The sequence below is a fragment of the Hemitrygon akajei genome, chromosome 10 (assembly GCF_048418815.1).
Source record: "Hemitrygon akajei chromosome 10, sHemAka1.3, whole genome shotgun sequence".
Lineage (NCBI taxonomy): Eukaryota > Metazoa > Chordata > Chondrichthyes > Myliobatiformes > Dasyatidae > Hemitrygon > Hemitrygon akajei.
The window spans coordinates 127174348-127198401 of record NC_133133.1 but is presented as its reverse complement, the minus strand read 5'-3'; the positions used below and the strand labels follow the sequence as shown (position 1 = coordinate 127198401).

The 24054-nt window shown below is 43.6% G+C and overlaps 1 protein-coding gene across 1 annotated transcript in view; it reads right to left on the bottom strand.

Moving 5' to 3' along the window:
• LOC140734664 (aldo-keto reductase family 1 member B1-like) overlaps positions 1-12371 on the bottom strand; it is a 28783-nt gene extending 16412 nt beyond the window's left edge. The window contains exons 1-7 of the mRNA XM_073058921.1: positions 12219-12371; positions 3716-3883; positions 3505-3621; positions 2892-2969; positions 2567-2689; positions 2324-2430; positions 770-851 (exon numbers count right to left, since the gene is read on the bottom strand). Coding sequence (XP_072915022.1) covers positions 770-851; positions 2324-2430; positions 2567-2689; positions 2892-2969; positions 3505-3621; positions 3716-3883; positions 12219-12296 — 753 coding nt within the window. The 5' untranslated portion in view covers positions 12297-12371. The remainder of the gene's footprint in view (positions 1-769; positions 852-2323; positions 2431-2566; positions 2690-2891; positions 2970-3504; positions 3622-3715; positions 3884-12218) is intronic.
• Positions 12372-24054: the final 11683 nt, after the last annotated feature.

Genomic DNA, 24054 nt, shown 5'->3' with positions numbered 1-24054 from the left:
GTTTAACCTTTTACAGGCAGTACAATTTGTCAGTAAAAGTTGGCAAGAAATAAGCAACAAGACAATTCAGAACTGTTTTGCTCACTGCAGTTTCAAGTGTTCAGGCTTAAGAGATGCCAGGGATAGCCAGGAGTGAAAAGGAAATGATTTCACTACTTCAAGGTAGAAACTACAAAGAATTTGAAGGCATCAACAATCATCTTGAATGTTCTAATGAAAATGAAGATCTGGAAGATGCAATCATTGAAAGTGTTATATTGGACACCAAGTGGGGAACATGAAGACTAGGAAAGTGATGAGAATGACACAACTGAACCTGAGCTTGACTACACAGGATGCTAGAAAATTACTGGATTACAACACTGCTTCATGCAGGTAGACAATGAAGGCAGTCCATTTGCTGCACAGGTGTTTGCACTGATTTGTGTTCATCAACAGTCAAAAGAACATGTCAATGTACACTTCACAAATTCTTCTGTCTTTAAAAGTGTGGTAGTGTTCTAATTTGCTCTGTATTTAATTTAAATGTAATTTATTCTTCAGTTAAACAGTACTTGGTCTTTTTTGCACCTAACTTTTCCGTGAAACTTCAGCCAGCTGGGGCAGCCGCTGAATTGGGCCAAAATGTACTGGTTTCAATGTGTCCCAATTAAATGGAATCCATTGTATTTGAAATAAAATTATAGTACACATGGTACAGCTACACGTAAATGAACCAAAAAGCTAGAATATGACACTGCCACAGAGATTTAATAAGAAAAGTTCCTACTTGTGCTACTGATTTCTTATGACGCTGTGCTATTTCCTGTAGCTTAGGATCCTCAAGGAGATTGGGTTCATCTGGCTTTGCCCTGAAATTAATGAAAGGAAATGGAATTACTTGTGCAAAATCTCCAAGGAAGAACTTCCAGCTGCATGATTTTCTATTAGTAGGCAGTGTCGTTTTAAAAAAAATAAAATACATGTTATAAATGACTTCTCACCAGTCATAGTTTAATTATTGTTTCACTCATTAAATGTGATACATTTTTTGATTAAGGTGCTTCATACTCATTTGGGTTCCGGGGTCCTGTTGTCTTGTATGACACTTCAATGCAGGTACAGACAGCAAAAATCACCTTGTAAACTAAATTCAGAAGAACAAAAACACAGGTGTAGCAAGCCAATGGTCCCTCAAGCCTGCTCCACAACTGACAATCAACTTTTATTAACTTCATTCTCGTCCGCATGATCCCATACCCTTTAATTTCCCATTGCCCAAAAATTCATCCTAGTTCAAAATAAATGTAATGGCATAATATTATTTATGCTGGAAGTTAGTGCTGTAAGTTTCTGCCGAACATGAGGAAAGAATATCCCTAAAGCATATGATGCAAAAAGTGGCTGTCAAACAAAGAGCTCAGAATAAGGCAATACAAGTTAAGAAGCACAGGTATCATAGGCAGTGCAGAGGACACAATTCAGAAAGGGAAAGGCAATAAGCTATTAATGTGATGCATATTGGTATAAGTGGCAAAGGAGAAGCTTAGCACAGAGGTAGATTGGGAAAGTTAGAGGATCTCAAAATCAAAGATCACACCCACTCTAGACATTCTTCTCTCCTCTCCCATCAGCCAAAAGATAGCACAGGCCTGAAAGCACATACCAGTATCAAGGACAGCATTTACCCTGCTCTTGTAAGACTATTAAATAGTTCCCTAGTACTACAAAATAAACTCAACTTCACAATCTACCTCAGTATGATTTGACACCTCATTGTCTACCCTACAGTTAGCTGTTACTTTATTCTGCATTTTCTTTTTTTTTTTACCTTGTTCTTCCTCAAATTGATCTGTTTGACTAGCATTCAAAACAAGTTTTCCACTGTATCTCAGTACAAGTGACAATAATAAGTGTGCAAAAATTGTAGCATGGCATAAAAAAAAGGGACCAATTACTCAAAAATTCATTGTCTAATAAGACCAAAGCAGAGAAATTGCAAATACATCATTTCTTAATGTACCAAGAATGAATCAATGGATGATCAGGTTTGAAAGAATATGGCAAATCAGATAGCCAGTGTCAGGTAGGCACATGGGAAAGAGTAATAATATTATTTAGATTTAACAGAGAGGACAATGGTCTTTCCATTATGTGTCCTCAAAATACACAGCTTTGCAGCTTGATTCTTTCATGTCAAGAGGTTGGCCAGCTTACACTGGAAATTCATTACAACTCTTTCCAAAGATTTGCATGGACAACAGCTTCAGAAAGTCGCTTTATAAAATAAACTACAATATTAGCAATTTATCATTACTAAAATAGGAGCAAATTACGGTAGTACCATGGTCTGTCCAGAGATCCCAGTGGACTATAGGCTATCACAACAATATTGTTGGAATTGCAATAGGAGATCAGATCTTCTTGAGTTAGATAAGGGTGGCACTCAATCTAGTAAAGCAAAAGAGAACACGATAAAACTTCAATGCTGATGAGAAATTTTCACAGAAAAAGATAGCGTCAATAAATGCCATCCTGAAAATAAGTGAAATTCTATAATGCCAAATTTTTAGAAGAAATCAATTACCTGGTTGACAGCTGGTCTGTACTTCAAGTTTTTTTTATTAAGGATACGCTCTATCTGCTTATGATTAAAATTGGACACCCCTATAGCTTTAACCATATTTAGATCCACCAATTCTTCCATTGCCTGTGAAAGGAAAATGATTATAATAATTAGCAGTCAGATAAATTTAAATTTTAGACTAAAGGCCATCCAGAATAATGTTTCAAGCAACTAAAGTCAAGGGACCAATCTAACAACAAGGGCTTTAAGAAGGAAACATATTACAAGTTTAATTTCTAGATAAATCTAGTAACAATAACCTTAGATTCTCCAGTTACATACTCACTTCCCAAGTGTCAACAAAATCCGTGTCACTTGGTATTATCATCCCATTCTCATCGAGAGGCAATTTCTCCTGGCCAGCCTAAAAGGAGATATTTTAGAAGCAAGAACAAATAGCATAACTTAAATTACTGAGAAAGGAGGTAGACCCAAGTGGGTTAATACATGCCAACATTTAAGAGCTGTTTGTAAGTTTACCTTCGGTATGTTTTCATTTATATTACAGAATATACTTCATGTCCAAGTCTTATCAAATGGTATTTCACTACATATCCCTTGATATTACTTAACAAGAGGAACACATTGGCATGAAAGGGCAGGGCTCCTGTGTTTCTTCTAACTGGCCAAAGAGACTGTTCTGCATTGTATGTTCGATGTTCCAGTATGGCTTGCTACTACTTAGCAATTTTCCTACGAGTCACATCAAAGTAATTCAGTTGGCTTAGATTTCTCATAAATGAATGTTAAAAAACCTCAAGTACCTGACCCCCAAAATTTACTCATTTTAAACAACCCACTGAGTACTAGGCTATCTAAGGGTACAACTAATTTACCTCAAGCAGTGTGCAAATTAAACTAGAGAAAGATGTACAAAAATGTTTTGCCAGGCAGTTTACCTTGAATCCCACAGGCCAATGAATAAGGTACAGATCCAGATAGTCCAGTTTCAGGTCACTTAACGTCTTGGAACAGCAATCCTTCACCATGTCTTTGGCATGAAATGTACTCCACAGCTAGAAGGAAAACAAAACTATTCATTAGTGCATTGATATCGCTAAAATTAAATTATACTTTAGCTACATGGCAGCAGCACTCCAAATCCTTTACCTTGCTAACAATGAAAAGATCTTCACGCTTTACAGTTCCATCCTTGATCTTCGCCTGAATAGCATCACCAACTTCTTTTTCATTTAGATACACCCATGCACCATCAATGTGACGATAACCAGCATCAATGGCCACTTTCACTGCTGCTGTCACTTTACCTGGTTCAGACTGAACAGAAAAGTGCTTGTACATAAAATTCAAATGGTAAGGAAAAGCCAAATGAAACAGATATAAATGGCAGTCAATTCAAATTTAAGCATTTCAAAACAGCAAAGCTAAGAACATTCTTCCAACATCCTCTTTAACCTAGAATTTATCCAAGCTCTACCAAAGCAGATCACAAGTCAGGTATCCTTTCCTCCAACTACCAGCCATAAGTCAGAGGCAAAAAAGCACAGGACAGCTGCATTTACACTTGGGAAGCTTGACAATAGAGGTAGCAGACCATGATTTTCCAACTCATTCACGATTCTAGACATGCCCACCCATCAAAACTGAAATGCAAAGTATCCATAAAATAGTTATTCTTTTAGGTCACTCCATCAGCACCTCTCTAAAACACAAACGCTATCACTGACACAAGGACAGCAAGTGATGAGAACACAGCCAACTGAAGTTCACATTAAAAAAATGATATTCCCCCCCCCCCACCCCCCACAGTCACTGGGTCTTGATCTCTAACCAAAAGAACTATTTGAAATACCTCTCCAGAACAACCACAGAGCCTCAAGATGGTAGATGAGCATCACCACTACGGGCAAAAGGCTGTCTCTGCTACTACAACCAACAAGCAATAAAATGGATGAAAATCAGGACTGTTGAAGGGCCTCAGCCCAAAACACTGACTGTTTACTCTTTTCTATAGATGCTGCCCGGCTTGCTGCATTGCTCCAGCATTGTGAGCGATCCTTAGATTTCTAGCATCTACAGATTTTGTGTTTGAAAATCCTAAGGATCTGTTTACAACAAAGATTTTAGGGTCTGTTAGTAATACAGCAAATGTGCCTGGCCATACACCAAACTGCTCTAGCATAGGCACAGTCCTGGTACTCAGCCAACCAAAAGCATTACCAGGTACCAGAAGGATCCCTGACAATGCTATCAAGTGCCATTCTAGAAGCAGCAGCAGGTAAAGTGATCCAAGGCTATTCACCATTTAAAGACAACAGCTCAATGGCTGACCAGATATTAGCTTGACCTCCAATTTGCTGCCCAAAACCCAATTCCACCAGAGCCCAGAAATCTGTTTCAGGCTTAAACATATCCAATAACCGCAACCTTCTCAGCACTCTGTGAAGTAGAATGCCAGAGACTTATAATCCTCATACAAGACTCCTCATTGTAATTTTAAATGGTTTTTCCACTTATTCTGAACCTTCATCTCTGTCCAATCAGGTTTTCCATAGAAGGCAATATCTTCAGTATCTACCTTCATAACTTCTTCAGCATATTATTTCAGTATCACCTCCACTTAGATCCAGACTGCTTAATACTTCTTCATAAGACAAGCCCTTCATTCCAAGAATCCACTTACCAATACTTTTGCACCATCAGAGCCACTTGTTTCAGAGCTAATTTACAATCTTGGTCCTAATACAGGGAAGATAGAAAAGGCAAATTCTAGAGATAATACAGGACAATTCCCCTTGATACAATAGATGCAACTAAGTACAACACTGAGTCCAAATAAAATTGCATCAATAGGAATGAAGTTATGAACTCTTCAATCTCTAATCATATCTGAAAAGAAGCTGGTTCTGATTGTTAGAGGTTAATCATTTCAACTCCAGAACATCACTTCAGGAGGCCCTCAGAGTTTCTTCAGCTTGCGTCATGACATTCTCTTCACAAGGCCAGAAGTGAAGATTTTCTTTAACATTCGATTAGTGTGCAGTTCCTTTTGTTACTCCTCAGCTAATGAGTTGATCCATGCCCACAGCCACCATGACCTAAATGACACTGGGTATAAATGGTTTGTGCCACACAAGAATCAGGCATCAACCATCTCCAACAAGTCTGACCACCTTTATAATTTCAACTGCAATATTATTACTGCATTCCCCCCCCCCCCCACCAATATGCTGAGCATCAGCACTGTCCAGAAACTTTTGGACCAGATACAGCAAGTGTAGTTATGCGAAGTGTCCTTACTTTGGATAGTACTTTGATAATCTGACAGTTACCTATTGTGGCCAGATTCGAGCAGAGATTGGGCACCCTATGATTACCACCTGACTCCTGCACACCTTAATAACTGATTAACTAATAGCAGGTCAAATGTGTGGTACTTGTTATTTTCCTAGACAAATGCAACTGTACCAATATCCATGGAATAGGGAAAGCCAGTTCTGCCATCTAAATGCATAGTTTTCCCACCCAATTCCCCCATCTCTCTCAACAGAATTCAGGAACTTACAGAATCTTAACCTTTTACACATTCAACAGCTGCACAGCCACAGCTCAAGGGTATAATCTTTTATTTCAAGAAGTCAATCCTCAAGTGAGGAACTTTCATCTGACTTCATTAGACAGTCCCTAATCCCAAGACAAAATCTGAGTTTTAGTAATTCCAGCCATCAGAAAGTCCCAAAGAAACAAACATCAACATTGACAAGTTCCTTCCTAATCATATCTTAGCATTTCCTGAAATTATAAAAATTCTGCTCTATGTCTCCTCAGGGAACAGCTTTCTCATCCCAACACATCTTATGATCCTTTGTTGCATTGCTTTCAAGCTAAATATGGTTGAGATAAGCAGGCAATAAATCATACAGTAATCATGCCATACTGCTTTTCTAATTCAACTGCTTGCTAAACCAGACAAAAAGTCTCACTTCACTAAACCACGCTCAATTGTTTTAAAAACTGAGCATTCTACAAGTGAGTGACGACTTCAAAATCCTCACATTAAACTACTCTGCCACATTCTTGCCTACTTGTGTACTTTGTAACTTACTTCCTTACACAAGTTTTTCATCACCAGTACGCTTACATATATTAAGATCAGGGATCCAGTTGTAGACAACAAATAACTAAAGATCAATTACTGATCCTTATTCTCTCCACCGTCACAAGGATTTTGTTAATCAAAAGTTAGAGCAATTCGCTATAGCTCATCTACAGTGTCAATTCAGAGAACACAGTTTTGACTTTGAACTTACAATAATTTATGAAAATTACTGACTTGCTCCCTCACTAACCAATTTTGCTTTGATGCTTGTACAAGCACATACCAGTTGAAACCTACACTCCTTACTTTGATTTCATTCTTTCCACTATTACTCTAACTTTGAAGGCTGACACCTATTCATAAGCCTCACTTGTGGCGCTTACTACTACAGGAAAATCACCAAGCTCTTCCATCTTTTGTCTTCATTTTCTCTTCAAAATAGTCTTTGTTGCCACTTGCATATTTCTCTCTGCACATCCACATTTCAATTTGTAGAGTCTTAAGCCTTCCTACGGCATAAATTGACATAATGGTCAATACTTGTACTTTCATTTTCTGCACTCCCCTCCACTACATTTTTGCCTGCTTCTTCAATTCTTTCATTTGTGCATGTCTTACTCTTGCAAGATACATCTACAATGTACAAGCAATCCTCCCTCGATACAGCACCAAAACCTAATGGAATAGAAAGCCTTTTCATCAATCTTGCCCATGGCGGTAGGAAAAGATCCAACCATCTGAATTCCACATTTCAGCAAATGATCAGCTTAAGTGTAACAAGCCTCTACCATCTGTTTAGGTATTGTTCTGTATCACTACCATCATCGTTTGGGTTAAAATTAATATCCACTCATCGTACTTTAAAACTATTCTCCACTTTCATCCCTGTTGACAAATGGTTCTATACTCTCCTGGCACCTCAATTTTTAAAAAGTTTCCTCCTAGCTTCCTCAGTGCTAAATAATTCCAACCATCTGATTGAACTTGGCCTTTTGTCCTTGGAGCGACAGAGGATGAAAGGTGACCTGATAGAGGTGTACAAGATGATGCAAGGCATTGATCATGTGGAAGGCCAAAGGCTCTTTCCCAGGCTTGAAATGGCTAACACAAGGGGCGTAGTTTCAAGGTGCTTGAAAGTGGTACAAGGAGAACGTCAGAGACAAGTTTTTTCAGAGTAGTGCATTGCCAGCGAAGGTGGTAGAGGCAGATACAATAGAGTCTTCTAAGAGACTATTAGATGGTTATATGGAGCTTAGAAAAATAGAAGGCTGTGTGAGAGGGGACTCTAGGCCACTGGTTGGGGAACCATTGCTCTAGGCAGTTTCTAGTGTAGGTTACATGGGTAGCACAAGATTGTGGGCCGAAGGGCCTCTAGTTGTAAGACTGTAATGTGCTGTACATTTCTATGTTCTATCACATCTTTCCTGTGAAAATGACACCAAGTAAAATGCATTAAAGGTGACAAACTGGAAATTTCATATTACTAGTACTGGAATACTCAAGTCAAGTGGAAACTGAGTACTTCTGATTAATGACACTGGGCTCCAGTGTTCATCCTACAACACCTGCCTGACTAAATGTATCCTCAGTATTGTTCACTTCCATTTTCCAGCATCTGCGTTCTTGTTTTTGCTTTGATTCTTTATATAGCTCTGGCAATATCAGCATTTTATATACCATTCCTCAAAAACAATCCCATATACCATATTAAACCATACCCCTTTCCTTGTTAATCCTCTCCCCACCCTTCTATACTAGCAAGGGCATGCTCACACGTTGAAGAAATAGGAGTAGACCACTCAGTAAGATCACCAGTTTCTGCCCCATCACTGTTTAGTATCCAGAGATCTTTCAGTCTCTTCTAATGATAGCCCATCAACTCAAGGTAGATGCTTTTATTACAATGACAAAAGAAAACGGAAAATACTGGGTGAATTTCAGATTAGGCAGTACTTGAAAAACTAAGGGTCACAAACACAAAACATTGCCCCACTTGTTAAGCTTTTCCCTACCTTTTCTGTTTTTGTTTCAGATTTCCAACATCTGCATTTAACTTTTCCCTTTATTCCTTTCCTACCAACTCATCCATGCTAGCTTTATCACCAATGTCCAACTTTTATCGATCTCATCACAAGCATTCTGAGAATTAAAATACACAATTTGTACTTGTTCCACTCGCCTCAAAAAAATCCAATGCACTGTCATGCACAATTTTTCTTTTATAAACCCATTGTTCACTACACAGTCATCTGACAGCTTTCCTCCTCTTTGGTTCTCAGTGTTTTTCCTAATTCTGATATTATGTTAATGTAAAGAATGTTACTCTTTACTGACAATATGCGTGGGTTGTTGGCATATGCCCATCCAACACCAGACATCCCCCTCCCTCCAGTAATCCATTCCATCCTCAAAATTTGAATGCTTTCACTATTCATGGAATCCCTTCCCAACTTCCATTTGCTCCATTCAATCTAGATTTTTGCCACTCTGAAAAAGTTGCTTTCAGTCTACCTCAATGAGAAAGAATGTCATCAAGCTGTAAAAACAATGGACCTGAGGTCCCAGTACTTTCAGACAGCCTCAAAGGATTCAAACTTTATCACTTACCTGTCTTAAGCACAAGAATTATTGGACAAGCTGTGATGTGGCAGCTGGCAGTCACCAAAAAGACCTGTGGCACCTTTAGGCTGAGTATGGGATCTGTATTTGGCAGCATTGAGACTTGATCAGGCAACCGAGGTCGGTAGCATCAAAACTCATAATTGGATAACCATGTGAAGTGGCATTTGCAGTTTTGAAAGAATTATTGTTTATTTCCCTTGCATAGAATGTTGACTGATCACACCCACCTCTTTCTCCACTTACTGGTTACTTTCATCCTACAGGCTTAATGTTAAACAGTGGATTACCTCCAATTGATCATGAAAATTACTTAACCGAAAACGACAAAAATTCTCAATTCAAAAGTATTACCCATCCTATCTTTCCAAATAAACACTGTTTGTTATGTGAATAGGTCTAGCCAATCTTTGCTCAACTTTAAACACCCTCCCTGGTCATTCACAATACTATTCAGCAAAGCTATGGTTTAAATTCTACATCCCAAAATTTATCAAGATTTCTTACACCCTTTGCATTATCACAGCTAACACTACTATTGCTGGAATCCACATCTGTGGTAGTTCCAGATAACTTTAGTACCCAACATTATCCATAAAAGAATATTTAAGATACTGTATTTGCCCCATTGAACTCAATAGGTCAAAATAACATTGTTTCTTTATCAGGAAAAATGAAACAAACAGAATAGCTATTTCTGGATAGAACTCGATGCACAATTAAAAGCTCCTGGTCATCAAAACCTGTTCAGACCTCAGTACTACAGTATGAACACTCACTGGCCTAGAAATTCTGGTACATCCAGGCAATGCGTCAATTGAGTGGCAGTCCAAACATTCAGAGCAATCAAGAGACGGGGGCATGAACTGGAAATAGGGAATTCAGCAAGAAGGAATACCAGGATGAATACAAAAAGAACATGAGATAAATCCTTAAGATATAGGAGCAGAAGCAGGCCATTTGGCCCATTGAGTCTTGTGCACCATTAAATAATGGGCTGATCCAATTCCTCCAGTCATCCCCATTTCCCTACCTTCTCCCGATACCCTTTGATGCCCTGGCTAAGCAAGAACCTATCCATCTCTGCCTTAAATACACCCAATGACTTGGCCCCCACAGCCGTTTGTGGCAACAAATTCCAGATTTACCACCCTCTGATTAAAGTAATTTCTCCTCATCTCAGTTCTAAGAGGACATGCTTTAATCCTGAATTCTCTCATCTAAATAAGTCTGCCCATTTATTTCTTCCACCAAAGTGCATGACCATACACTTTCCAACATTGTATTTCATCTGCCACTTCTTTGCCCATTCCCCTGAATTATCCAAGTTGTTCTGCAGCTGTTTCCTCAATACTACCCGCTCCTCCACCTATCTTTGCATCATCCGCAAATGTAATCACAAATCCATTAATACCGTAGTCCATCGTAAAAAGCTGCAGTCCCAACACCAACCCTTGTGGATCTCCGTTGGTAACTGGAAGTCAGCCATAATAGGATTCCTTTATTCCCACGTTTTCCACCAAACAGTCAATGCTCCACCCAAGCTAATAACTTCCCTGTAATTCCATGGGCTCTTATCCTGCTGAGCAGTCTCATGTGCGGCACCTTGTCAAAGGCCTTCTGGAAATCCAAGTACACCACCTCTACTGCATCTCCTTTGTCTACCCTGCTTGCAATTTCCTCAAAGAATTGCAGGAGGTTTGTCAGGCAGGATTTTCCTTTCAGAAAACCATGCTGGCTTTTGGCTATCTTGTCATTTGTCTCCAGGTCCTCTGTAATCTCATCCCAGAAGGGATTCTGGTCTAGCAGCGCTGACGAGAATCTCCAACAAACTTCAATCCAGGTTTCCCCACTATGCCCTAGAAGGTGTATGTCTGGAAACGATCTCCCCAAGCAGACATGGCACAAATTGTTTGGCGATGAAACTGTGAATTCAGATTATTTTCAACTGGAGATATATGTTGGCATAAATCAAAAATAACAAAAAAACTAATTTATAATAAAGAGCACCTATTGTCTGTTTACTGGTTAGATTAGATTCACTCTTACACTTCCACCAGATACTTACATTCCGGTTCCAGATAAAACAGATACAAAAGCTCAATTCTACGCGGACAGTTGTCCATTAGTGAAGACAGAAAACTCGAACTTCATGCTTACTGTGCAAGGCATCACATCAGTACGTCGGCAACTGACCTACAGATTTAAAAACCGACACCCATACCTTCCCAACAACCTCCGCAACTCCCACCCGAACTTTGTTTTGTTCAGTCGTATTCCCTGCGGGATGAAACGCCGTGGATAAAGGCGGCGCTGCGGATGCAAGACACTTTCCTTCCGATAATGGGGAAGGAGAATATGACAATTTGAAGGTTTAAACAAAGATATCACACACAGACACTTCTTTATTAAGGAATTGCTTGCACGCTTTCTCTTTAAAGACGAAGTTTCTTTGCCCCCCCCCCCCCCCCGGCGCGCATCTGTGCGGGCAGTAACACCCTCCCTCCGGGTGATTCACAGCATTGTCCGGTCCCAAATCGCGGGCACCGCTCAATCTTGTCCGCGCTGCAGTAATACCACCCCCACCCGCATCCAGCGTGTAGCCCCTCACATGTTAACCCCCGTCCGAACAACCTCCCCCCGCCACTCTATCAGTTCTTCACTCGACTGAGAACGAGATCGCCCATGTGCGCCGCATATGATGACATCGCGCGTCCGCTCCCTCAGCCCACGGCTCACCCCCACCACATCACCTCAGCGCTCGGCGGGCAACTCGAGCTCACTCCCGCATGCTCTCGGGGCACGGACCCTACCCCATTCCCCCAGCCCAGCCGCGCGGGGAGCAACAATATAACCCAATGACCAGCGCACAAAACTCCGGTGAGGTTTAAATTTGTTGAGTGCCCATCCTTCGGCGGCAGCTGCCTCACTCACTTTCCAGGTACCCAGCCCAAGAACGGGCATGTGAACTCCAGTGTTGAGGGTAATACTCGTAGCACCGACACCAGCCATGACGCACACTAATAGAAGATTCTGGTAATGTGCATCGCTGGTAGATCGGTTTAAATGGAATAAATAAATTCGTCCTCTGATTGGCTCGTTGGTGCTGTCGCTCAAAGTTGGGCTTGGCACCCCGCTCTCCTCTACCCGTCTAGCCCGGCTCCTGACGCCAATCCTTTCTCCGATTGGCTAACAGGTGCTGTCATTTAAAAGAGCGTCTGGAATAGGCCCCTCCCCTTCCAGGCCGTTTTTTTCCCGCCCCTCCCCCACCATCGGGTGTACTGACTAACTGAATACGAAAGGAAGGAATGGTGGTAATCTTTCATCATGCGAGATAGGAGGTAAACCATGAATTTTGAAGTCATTTTAACGGTTTTTATGAGGACTGGAAATGGTAGTGATAAAAGGCAATCGGGAAGAACAAAAATGAAATCTGGATGACTGGACGGAAGACAGATCAAATAACAAAAGATATCAATCAATGGCACAGGGAAAGGAACAAAAGTTGGGTAAAATAGACCATGATAAAATAGCATATAATATTATTTTGTTCAGATCATTGGTCAATATTGAAGTGTGCCTTGTCAAGATATGTACTTTATTTCTCAGTAAGAATATAAAGAAAAAGTATTTCTTGAATATACTCAATGACTGAACCTGCTCGGCTTTCTTGGACAGAGAATTCCAGAAATCTCATTCTTTTGGTGAAGGGTTTTTACTTCCCCGTTCGTGTCCCGAATGGCTGGCTGAGCCTTCATACTCAGACTGTTCTCTGTTCAAAGTAACTCCCACCAGGGAATTAGTCATCCTTACCAAGTTAAGTAAGAACTTTGTTTGCTTTAACGAGAATGCACCTCATCTTCCTGAACTCCGACACAGCCTGTTTGTCTTCATGTGACCTCCATTCCAGATAGACAGGTTTTGTCCGCTCATAGCGCATTGAAATGAAATTTCTAGACAGTATTCCGGTTTGGACTTTATCAAGCTACTGTACAATTCCAGTAATTTGTGATAGGAGACTGAAGATTCTGGAATTGAAATAGATTTTCCTTATGTAACACTCAGCTATATCGGCTCGTACGTATCTAGGGGAGACCCTGCCCAACCTGGTCTTACGGTTGCGTCGGTTGCCGTGCAATGACGCCTGATACGGCCTCAAACATCAATCATCAGCCAACACACAATGTACATTTTACAAATTACACTGTATAAATCTTACTTGGACTATGAGATTAATAAAGATACAATACAAAAAAAAGTGAATGGAAACAAATTGCGCCAGACTTATCAAAGTTCAGTTTCTTCGTGCACACACAGTTGGAGCTCGAAACCTTACTTCTTCCTCTGCCATCCGCTCCGACCCCACGCCTCGTAGCTCGGGACCACCCGAAGTGATCGACCAGAACCCTCTCGATCTCCCCTCCTACTCCCCTAAAGCCCACGCAACTCTAGCTTTCAGACCAACACAACAAAAAAATAACATCTATCCCAATTGGTTAACAAATATACCATTCTTGTTATCAGTAATTATAACACAAACAAGCTGCGAGAGAAAGCACTCCCTCACCAGTTAACATAACAAAGAAGCCATTTTGATTAACATAGGCAGTAACATAAAGAAGAAACTCCTTACACTCTCCTCCAACAAAAGTCATGGCCTCATGACGTTAACAGAATTCCCCAATGCTCCTTGCAAGACACAAAACCCAACCCAGGTGCAGAAAGCAGTGACATACCGTAGATTCCGGATTTTAAGCCGCTACTTTTTTCCCACATTTTGAACAGCTTTGAACTCTGCGGCCTTTAATACAGAGTGGCTAATACATGGTTTTTTTCATGCCGCCAAAAACATTTTGCCTCGTAACAGTAGACCAATAAAATTGATGAGTAGTTCACAGAGGTCCAATGAAATTGTACGATAAATCAAGCGCACTTTCACAATTAAATTATTGTAAATCAGTCATTTGTACTCACCCTCATCAACATGGAAAACACTCGAAGAAAAGCATTGTGCTGCCTTTATGGCAGTTATTTAGTTTATAATATTTTCGCTTAGTAATTCATTTTCTAGTTAAAGTTAGAAGAGTTTTAACTATATTTGTTTTCTGTACTACATCGCGGGATGCTATGACGTCACACCCGGTTTCGCCGCGTCTTGTGGGATACCGGTTTGCGATAAATGGGACGGTGGGGGGGAGCGGCGGAGCGAAAACGCTGCTTTTAAGTTAAAGGCGATCAATAACTTTTCCTGGTAGGCTGCAGTATATATATTTTTTACCAGTTGTTAGGAGATATTGGAATGTTGTTCAGTAAAGAAGTATACGCAACGTATATTTAAAAGTAGCCGCGTTACAGGCACGGTTCGAAAAAAAGCATTTGCAATATGTATTTGTTTTTGTTACCATATGGATTTAATTAAAAGTTAAAAAATCCTCACGTGTAATATCTTTCTGTGTAAATATCTCATATTACAACGTGGGACACCTGCGGCCGAAAATCCGGTGCGGCCTAAAATCCGGTGCGGCCTTTACAAGTAAAAAATTGATTTTATTTCTAAAATTAGAGCCAGCGGCTTTTAATCAGGTGCGCTCTGTAGTCCGGAATCTACGGTAACTTCCCAGGGCGGTAGAGATCACACTCGGTTCTCCTGGCGCTGCATAGGTCAATCGCTCCGGGGGTGCCTACTTCTCTGAGACCTCCGTACCTCCTCTGCCGACCCTTCTGGCTCAGACACCACTGGGGACACCCCAGGTCTACCTGTCAGACCCTCACTGGGATCTCTCTTCACCTGAGAGCCCTCTGTCTCGTGTTCGGGTTCCACCCTCTCTCCCCCCAATGCCGGCTGCATCTCTGTCTGCCCCTCAACACCCTCCCTCCTCTCACCTAACTCAGTGGGGGAAGGGCCAGGAGCCTCTTCTTCCGGTACTGGGGAAATAGCGAACGGAAACGGGTGCCACACATCTGAATCGTCGTCTACCGAAGCAGTATCCCTTTCCGGGGTGAGGACCGGTCCTGTCTCTTCCGCAGCGGGCTCTTCCCTCGCCCTCGCAGAGTCCTCGTACTAGGCGTAACCTCCCACTCTGGCTCTTGATCCACCTGCACTTCTTGACCCAGGGGCATCAGGTGGTTCTGATGGAGTACCTTAACAGGCCCCTTCCCATCCTCTGGTCTCACCCGGTGAACAGGTAGACTCGGCATCTGGCTCTCTACCACATAGGGGGCGGCGGCCCAGCGATCCGCCAACTTGTGCTTACCGGGGAGTCCTAAATTCCGTATAAGGACCCGGTCTCCTGGCAATAGTTGGGCGAACTTCACTTTCTGATCATCTCTTATTCCTCTGATTCTGCTTGGTGGCCGCCGCCTTGGCCAACTCCTACACCCTTTTCATCTCTCCTCATATCGGACACATACTTCAGATAGTACTTCGCAGGTAATTCACCCGCCTCAGCCCCAAAACACAAGTCAATGGGCAACCTCGCTTCCCGCCCGAACATCAGATAAAAGGCGAGTACTCTGTAGCATCATTGCGAGTACAATTGTAACAGTGAACCAATTGCCAGATGTGTTGACTCCACTTACTTTTCTGGCCAATCTCCAGCATCCCGAGCATCTCCAACAGGGTCCGATTAAACCTCCCGGCTGAGGATCACCCTACGGGTGATAGGGCATGGTCCTGCATTTCTCAACCCCAAGCATACCCAGTACTTCATGGATAAACCGGCTATCAAAGCCCTGTCCCTGATCACTATGGATCCGCCTGGGAAGGCCATAATGAACAAAGTACTTCTCCCATAACACCTTCGCCACTGTAGTCGCTTTCTGATCCTTAGTGGGAAACGCCTGAGCATACCGGTGTAGTGATCCGTGATGACTAAGACGTTCGCGGTGTTGCTGGTGTCAGGTTCAATCAACAGGAAATCCATACACACCAGATCCATGGGTCCCGCACTCTGCAAGTGAGACAAAGGGGCCGCCTGCACAGTCAGGGTCTTTCTCCTGATGCAACCACTGCACTTCTTACAATATTCTTCAACCTTCCCCCTCATGCGGGGCCAGTAGAACCGGTCTTTGAGTAATCCATAGGCCTTTCTCACCCCCAAGTGCCTGGAATCATTATGCAGGGCCTGGAGCACAGTCTTACGATATTTCTCAGGCATGACCAGCTGCCAAGACTTGGTTCTTCAACTTTAACCGAGGCCACTCCTTCAGTAGTAAGGGCACGGAGGCGTGCTTCGCCTGGGCCATATCCCCCTTTCTGACCGCGTACCAGATAGTGCCAATGCTCGGGTTGTCACGCTGAGCCGCCCCCACTTCCTGGCGGCTCACGTCCGGCAGCTGCCTGTTCCTCAGAGCAGTCAAATTACAGTACACAGTGGGTAGTGCGTCATCATCATCCCCCAGTTGATCCACTGCCCGATCCGGCCCCATCGCGACTCCTGCTTCAGCGTCGCTCGCAAAGTGACACATGGCCTTCACTCCCGGGGCAGGGACACTCTCCCACTCCTCATCCATGCCCGACCCCTCATGCGCCCGACGAGATAAAGCATCTGCATCAGTGTTCCGACTTCCCAGCCGGTACTTCTGGCTGAACTCATAGACAGACAAGGCCGCCAACCACCGATGCCCAGTATCGTCCAGTTTTGCTGAGGTCAGAGTATAAGTGAGGGGATTGTTATCCATTCTCACCTCAAACTTGGCCCCGTATAGGTAGTCGCTCAACTTGTCCACCACCGCCTATTTCAGCGCCAGGATCTCCAACTTGTGAGTGGGATAGTTTCTCTCAGATGGCGACAAACTTCGGCTGACAAACGCCACCAGTCTCAATGTGTTGCCCTGTTCCTGGTACAGGACAGTCCCTAGACCCTCTCAGCTGGCATCAGCGTGCAGCACATACGGCTTCCGGGGATTGGCAAAAACCAACACTGGGGCCTGGGTCAGCGCCCTTTTCAGAGATTGGAACGCCTCCTCACATTGATCATCCCATCTCGATCCAAAAGGCTCCGCCGGGTTCCAGTATCCTCCTGCTTCCTGCCCTGGGTCCCGCTTCCTTTTCTTCCCCACAGGTGCATAGCCACACAATAGCTGGTTCAATGGGTGACTCATTTTAGCGTATCCTTTCACGAATCCCCGGTAATACCCACAGAACCCCAAAAACGAGCGTAGTGCGCTCTCCTTCTGGGGTCTCGGCCAGGTGGTCACTACATCTATCTTAGCCGGATCAGTAGCCACTCCTTCTCGCGAAATTATGTGGCCAACATAGCTGACCGATGGCTTACAGAACTGGCATTTGTCCAGGGAAAGTTTCAACCCTTCCTCTTTCAGCCCGTTTAACACCTTCAGCAGCCGCTCCTCATGTTCCTCCAAAGTAGATCCAAACATTATCAGGTCATCCAGATACAGCATCACCTCGAGCAGGTTCATATCCCCCACAGTCCTCTCCATGAGCCTCTGGAAGGTGGCTGGGGCCCCCGATATGCCTTGGGGCATTCGTTCAAACTGAAAGAATCCCAGGAGGCAGATAAAGGCCATTTTCTCTTTATTGGCCTCACTCATCGGAATCTGGTAATAGCCACTCCACAAATCCAAAGCAGTAAACCACTGCGCACCGCTCAGGCAGGCCAATGCGTCTTCAACCCTCAGAACTGTATACTGATTGGGGACAGTGCGCCGGTTCAGAGTCCTATAGTCCACACACATGTGTACCTTCCTGTTTTTCTTCCTAGCCACGACTATGGGGGACGCATAGGGGCTCCGGGACTCTTCGATAATCCCTGCATCCTTCAACTGCCGCACATCTTCCATATCTGCTGGGGCCAGCCGCTGCGACCTTTCTCTAAACGGGGTGTCATTTGTCACCGGGATAGAGTGACGAGTGCTCTTGGAACAGCCCACATCAAACTCACCCTGAGAAAAGACATCCCTAGCTTCGGCATCTTCTCCACCAGCCTGCTCTTATACTCCGGCGTTACGGGGGAGTCCTCAAAATTAAAGGCCTCCTCGGTCAGCCGCCACCAGTTCTCCAATAGTTTTCCTCCAATGAGCCTCACGGGGGCGCAAAACATCACCGTCACCGGGAACAAGTGCGTGAGAGGCATCCCATGCTTAAAGGTGATACCATTGTGTATCACTCTCTCTCCGTTGTGTTCCTTACAATCACCCCCATCCGGCGTGCCTGTAGAACGGAGGGCCTCTGCAATTCAGGTCTCACCAGCACCCTAGCCGGGAACCGGGACTCCCCCTCAAGTTTTTCCGGGGCGTCTACTAACAGGGCCTCACCCGCGGGTGCTTCGGGGAATCTGGGGGTCCCCATCACTAGTGCCACCTCCCCTGAGTACACCACACTGTCCTTCGTTTGCACTCAGGATCCAGCCCTTAGGGGTCACCCACTTCTTCCAACACCGCTGGAAACACTGGGTGTACCGAGTGGGTCTCCAGAAAGTTCTCCCTCGCCTTCTCATTCTACCTCATCCTCATTCTCTCTCTCTCTCTTCTCTCCCCCCCCCCCCCCCCCCCGCTTACTCGCTCTCAAAAAAAAATCGATTTCCAGGATATTGTATATAATTTGCAGGCATCAGGGAGCCGCTCTCAATATGTGGGAGACTCCCGGAACCTCCGGGAGAGGTGGGATATCTGTGTTATTCTGCCTAGTCCCATTGACCCACACCTGGACCATATCCCTTCCATCTATGTACATATCTAAACTTCTTTTAAATCTTAGATTTGAACCGGCAACCGCTAATTCTACTGGCAGCTCGTTCCACACTCGCGCCAACCTCTGAGTGAAGAGGTTCTCCCTCATATACCTCCTGTACCTAGAAAAGTGGCAACTGAATGTAGATTTGTAGTTTATCAAATTTATAGACTGCGTTTGAGCTGTGCCTAGCCACACAGTCATGGGTGTAGAGAGAGTAGAGCAGTGGGCTAAGCACGCAACCTTGAGGTGTGCCAGTGTTGATTATCATTGAGGAGGAGATGTTATTTCCAATCCATATAGACAGTGGTCTTCTGGTGGAGAAGTCAAGGATTCAGTTGCAGTGAGAGGTACAGGGTCCCAGGTTTTGGAGCATTTCAATTAGAACTGAAGCTATGGTTGTATTCAAAGCTGAACTCTAATTAATAAACAGTAGCCTGATGTAGGTATTACTATTGACCAAGTGATCTAAAGCTGAGTGAAGAGCCAATGAAATTGTATTTGCAGTAGAGCTATTGTAGCAATAGGCAAGTTGGTAGTGAGTGGGTCCAGGTCCTTGCTTAGGCAGGAGTTGATTCTAGCAATGACCAATTTCTTAGAGAACTTTATCACAGCATATGAGAATACCACTAGGTGACAGTCATTCAGGCAGCTCACCCTCCTCTTCTTGGGCACTGGTATGATTGTTGCCCTTTTGAAGGCAAGTGGGAACCTCTGATAGCAACAGTGAGAGGTTGAAGATGTCCCTAAACACTCGTGCCAGAGGATTGGCACAGGTTTCCCAGAGGCCTACAATATCATGGCCTGATGCCTGTGATGGTTCTCCTTTTGAAAGATATTCTGACGTCAGCTTCTGAGACAGAGATCACAGGGTCATCGTCAGTGTTCCCTCTAAGCTGCACAGTAACTGGAATACTCCCTCACTCATGACCTTTATTGCTGCACAGCTGGAATTTTCTTTTATAATTTTGACATTATACTGATATAACTTTGAAATACATGGCAAAGTGCATTTCTGAAGTGCAATCACAATCAGAATCAGGTTTATTATCGGATGTATGTTGCAAAATCTGTTGTTTTGTTGTGCACCAGCAATTCAATGCAATATATATATATAAACTATAAATTGCTTTAAGGAATATTACACACACACACACACACACACACACACACACACACACACACACACACACACACACACACACACACACACACACACACACACACACACACACACACACACACACACACACACACACACACACACACACACACACACACACACACCCTTAGCCAGAGTTCAACTACAAGAAGGGTGAGGCCATATTCTTTGGCAGCTGATCCTGGCAATGCATTGTTTCCTTTCATTGAGCTCTAAATACCTGTAGGTGCTGGGAATCTGGTTTGGAGGAGCTGAGGAATACAGCAAGAATAACCAAAAATGTACAAAAACTGGGACTATAGGAGTGGCCTTCCCCACATTGGCAGATAAGAACCCGATCAGCAGGTGAGAAGTACTCTCAATGTTGCTGTATGCAGCACAGATATTGTCCTTTTCCTGTTCCTGCATCGTGGCAGTTACCTGAAGCATTTTCTGTTTTAGCTGAAAATTCAAAATGGAATGTGTTGGCATTGCAATGCACAAGTCTTCAAGAACGAAGGAGAAAGCATACTGTGATGGTCACCTTTGTATGTAATTGTATTATGCTGTGCTTGCAACTAAAGTCAAGCTCCAAGTGTCCGTCTGTGCCGAGGTTCTACCTTTTCCTGGTGTTCCAAAGGATGACTCTTGTCTTTTGCTGTACAACATTCCACTCATTTGGAGCTTGCCACACCACCTGTCCTTTATTGGAAAGTTTCTGTAGAAAAACATCCCTTGCCCTCGTCCATCTGTCAGTGGTCAGCCCAGGACATCCTGCAGATCCTGTGGAAGAAGGACAGAATGGATCATCTCAATAGCTTCTGAAGGAGGATGCCAAAACCTGTTGGAAGAATAGCTCTGTTATGGTGCGGTACGGAGCCCGCATTCCGGGTCTCGATCCGGTCCGCGGACTCCGGGTCTTGTAGCCATCCCTCCTTTCACCCTTGAGCCCAAATAGGATCATCTTGGCTTAAGGAGGTGCACCTGAGACCTATCGGCTGGCAGGTGTATATAAGGGGCTCTGGGACTGAGTTTAGTTGGGGTTGTCCTTGTTTGTGCTGGTTGCCTGGCTATCCCATTTTGCCCCGGCTTGGAGTACCCACTGTTAATCATCTAGTTCTGTAAGTCCGTTCTTGTAGTCACCCTGGACTGAGCTCCCTTCCGATCCCTTGCCTCTGTCAGGTAAGCAGGCTGGACTGCTGTTGCCTGGTGGGGGGACTCTGATGCTTTCCTACCCCTCTCTTCTGATGGGTTGTGCCCTGCAACCTGCTCAGGTGCTCTGTGTTTTGCCCAGGCCCCCGTGTTCCTGCCTGGGAGGCGGCCCTGCCCAGGAGCTATGTGGCCTGCCCTGAGGACTCTGACCCTTTCTGACCCCTCGCTTCTGACAGGAGGTGCCCTGCATCCTGCCCAGGTGCCCTGCGACCTGCCCAGGCCCCTGTGTTCCTGCCTGGGAGGCCGGGCCCTGCCCAGGGGGCTATCCTCCCAGCATTCCTTGTCCCACAGACCCATCCTTTAGCCTAGTCAAGGTCCTGCCTTCACCATGCAGCTGCTGAGGATTGTTCTACGCAGCTGCACAAAAGACCCGCTTATCTATAGGTTGGTCCTAGGGATGCAAACTGAGACACCATCAGCTGCTTCTTTTACCATCAGCTTGGTAAAAGCAATACTGGTTTATATCAATGCAACAGGATCTATCGATGAATGCTGCTGACCAATATATTCTAGGATGAAGAAGTCAGTGCTGAGGGACATAGTGAAGCTTGATGCAGCCGCCACCACTGTGCCCACTAGGTAGTACAGGTGCACAGTAACTGAAATGTTCTGGAGCACATCGCCTTTGTTGCTGTGCAGGTACAATTTTCTTTTATATAATGTTAATTAATGGTAAAATATCCTGTAATTAATTATGTATTAATTACTATAATCCACAAACTTTCTAAATAATAAACGTACCACAACCTTTACTTTGAAAAATTTTAGAGCTTGAACACATTTACATTGTCAGTGTTTCATGCTACAATACTGTTACAAGTTATAGCAATAGAAACAAAATGTAAGTCCATTGAATGCTGACGCAAAAGATTTTCTTTGTTGTATTATATTTCATTATGCACTTCAATTAATACATAAAATGTATGTGATTGTTCAATTTTCATTTTAAATATTCATAGTGTGCATATTTTACACAAAACATTTAAAGGGCCACGCAGTTTCGAGGCATTGTAAAAAAAAAAGTTTCCTGCCCAGAGCAATAGTTGGTCCACGCAGTGTTTATATAAAAAAAATTGCCACTAGAAAGGCTTTATGGGCTAAGATCACAATCAAACCTTTTTCTGCTATTGGACACTGAGGAGCTGTGCCCTGTGTAAGAGCCTCTCAAGCACTTTGGTGTACTATTTGAACAGGAAACATGATTGACATTGCTTTTTGTAAAAGGGATATTATGATTTGATGTCACAACAAATGTATAAAACAAACACAAAATGAATGTAAAACATTTATTCAATGCATTGTATTTTCTGTATATATTTTATGAATCAATTTTAATTTTGAAATAAAAATTACATCATGACCAGTATCAGTAACACCTTTTTTTTTAACCTCTTGACACCTAATACCTTTAAATTCTTTCCATCAACACCTTCCTATTCAACCACAGGAAATCCAAAACTGCGTCTCTTACCGCAAGAATTCCCATTAAGTCTCCAAAGCACTCTCTCCCCAGTTCATCATGTTGCCATTTAATCCACTGAATTTGCCTTGAATTCTCATGTTATTTTAATTTTTCAAAACTAGTAAAACACCTCCAAAGAGCTTTGTGGATTTTTTTTGGATCATGTATCCACCATGTTCAGAATCCGGTTTTCAAATGTGAGAGAAAACTTTTGCCTGACGAGTCAACTTTGTTTGTGGATACATATTAAAAATATGCTAGTCAGTGTTGGCACTGGAGTAGCTTTGAGGCAAAAACCCCTACAATATTAAAACATTTCAATATCCTGGTATTTTTATTGCCACCACTAATTTAGGTGCAATCCTACTATAAACCCAGGTTCAATTCCTGCCACTGCCTGTAAGAAGTTGGACGTTCTCCCCATGATCATGTGGGGTTTCCTCTGGCTGCTCCAATTTCCAAAGATGTACTGGATGGTAGGTTAATTGGTCATTGTAAATAGGATTAAATTGGGGTATTGCTGGGTAGCGTGGCTTGAAGGGCTGTAAGGTCCTATTCCTCGCTGTATTAAAGCATATAGTTTATTTCAATCCTCCAAGAGGACCACAACCTTGTCACTGTTTGGAGGCCTGTGTGCCTCAATGACTATGTTGGCTGGAATCAAGGCCTTTGTCACAAGGTGGGGGCAAAGATGCTGGGAGAGGACCCACAAGCAGGACACAAACACGTCTTTCTTAGGTTCAATAAAATAGCGTTTATTACTTGCTACACAGAGAACCAGGGAATAAGGGAGGACAAAGAGGAACACGAACCTCAGACTAGGAGACTAGGGACTTGGATCGCCGCAGACCTTGGACTTGGACATTGGAAACTTGGATTGTCGCGGCCATGACTGGGACCACTGCAGACCTTGGACCTGGAGACTGGGAACTTGGATTGCCACGGACCAAAGGACTTGGAGACAGGACCTTGATTCGACGCAGCCAGAACATGGACACCATGGATCGCCGCAGCCAGAAACGTGGACACCAAACACAGGACAGGAACGTCGAGCCAGGACTCCGCCTTCAACTCAGGCACTGAGCCGGGACTCTTCTTCGAGGGATAGACACGGACACTGGGCATAAACATCGAGCCAGGACTCTGCCTTCAGCTCACCCCTGGCAGTTTGACCTTGCCTGGGCCCACTCTGGCGAAGGAAGGTGAATTGCTGGCACTCCGATGCGGGTTAGATAACTTTGGCTTGTGGTAGTGACAGCGACTT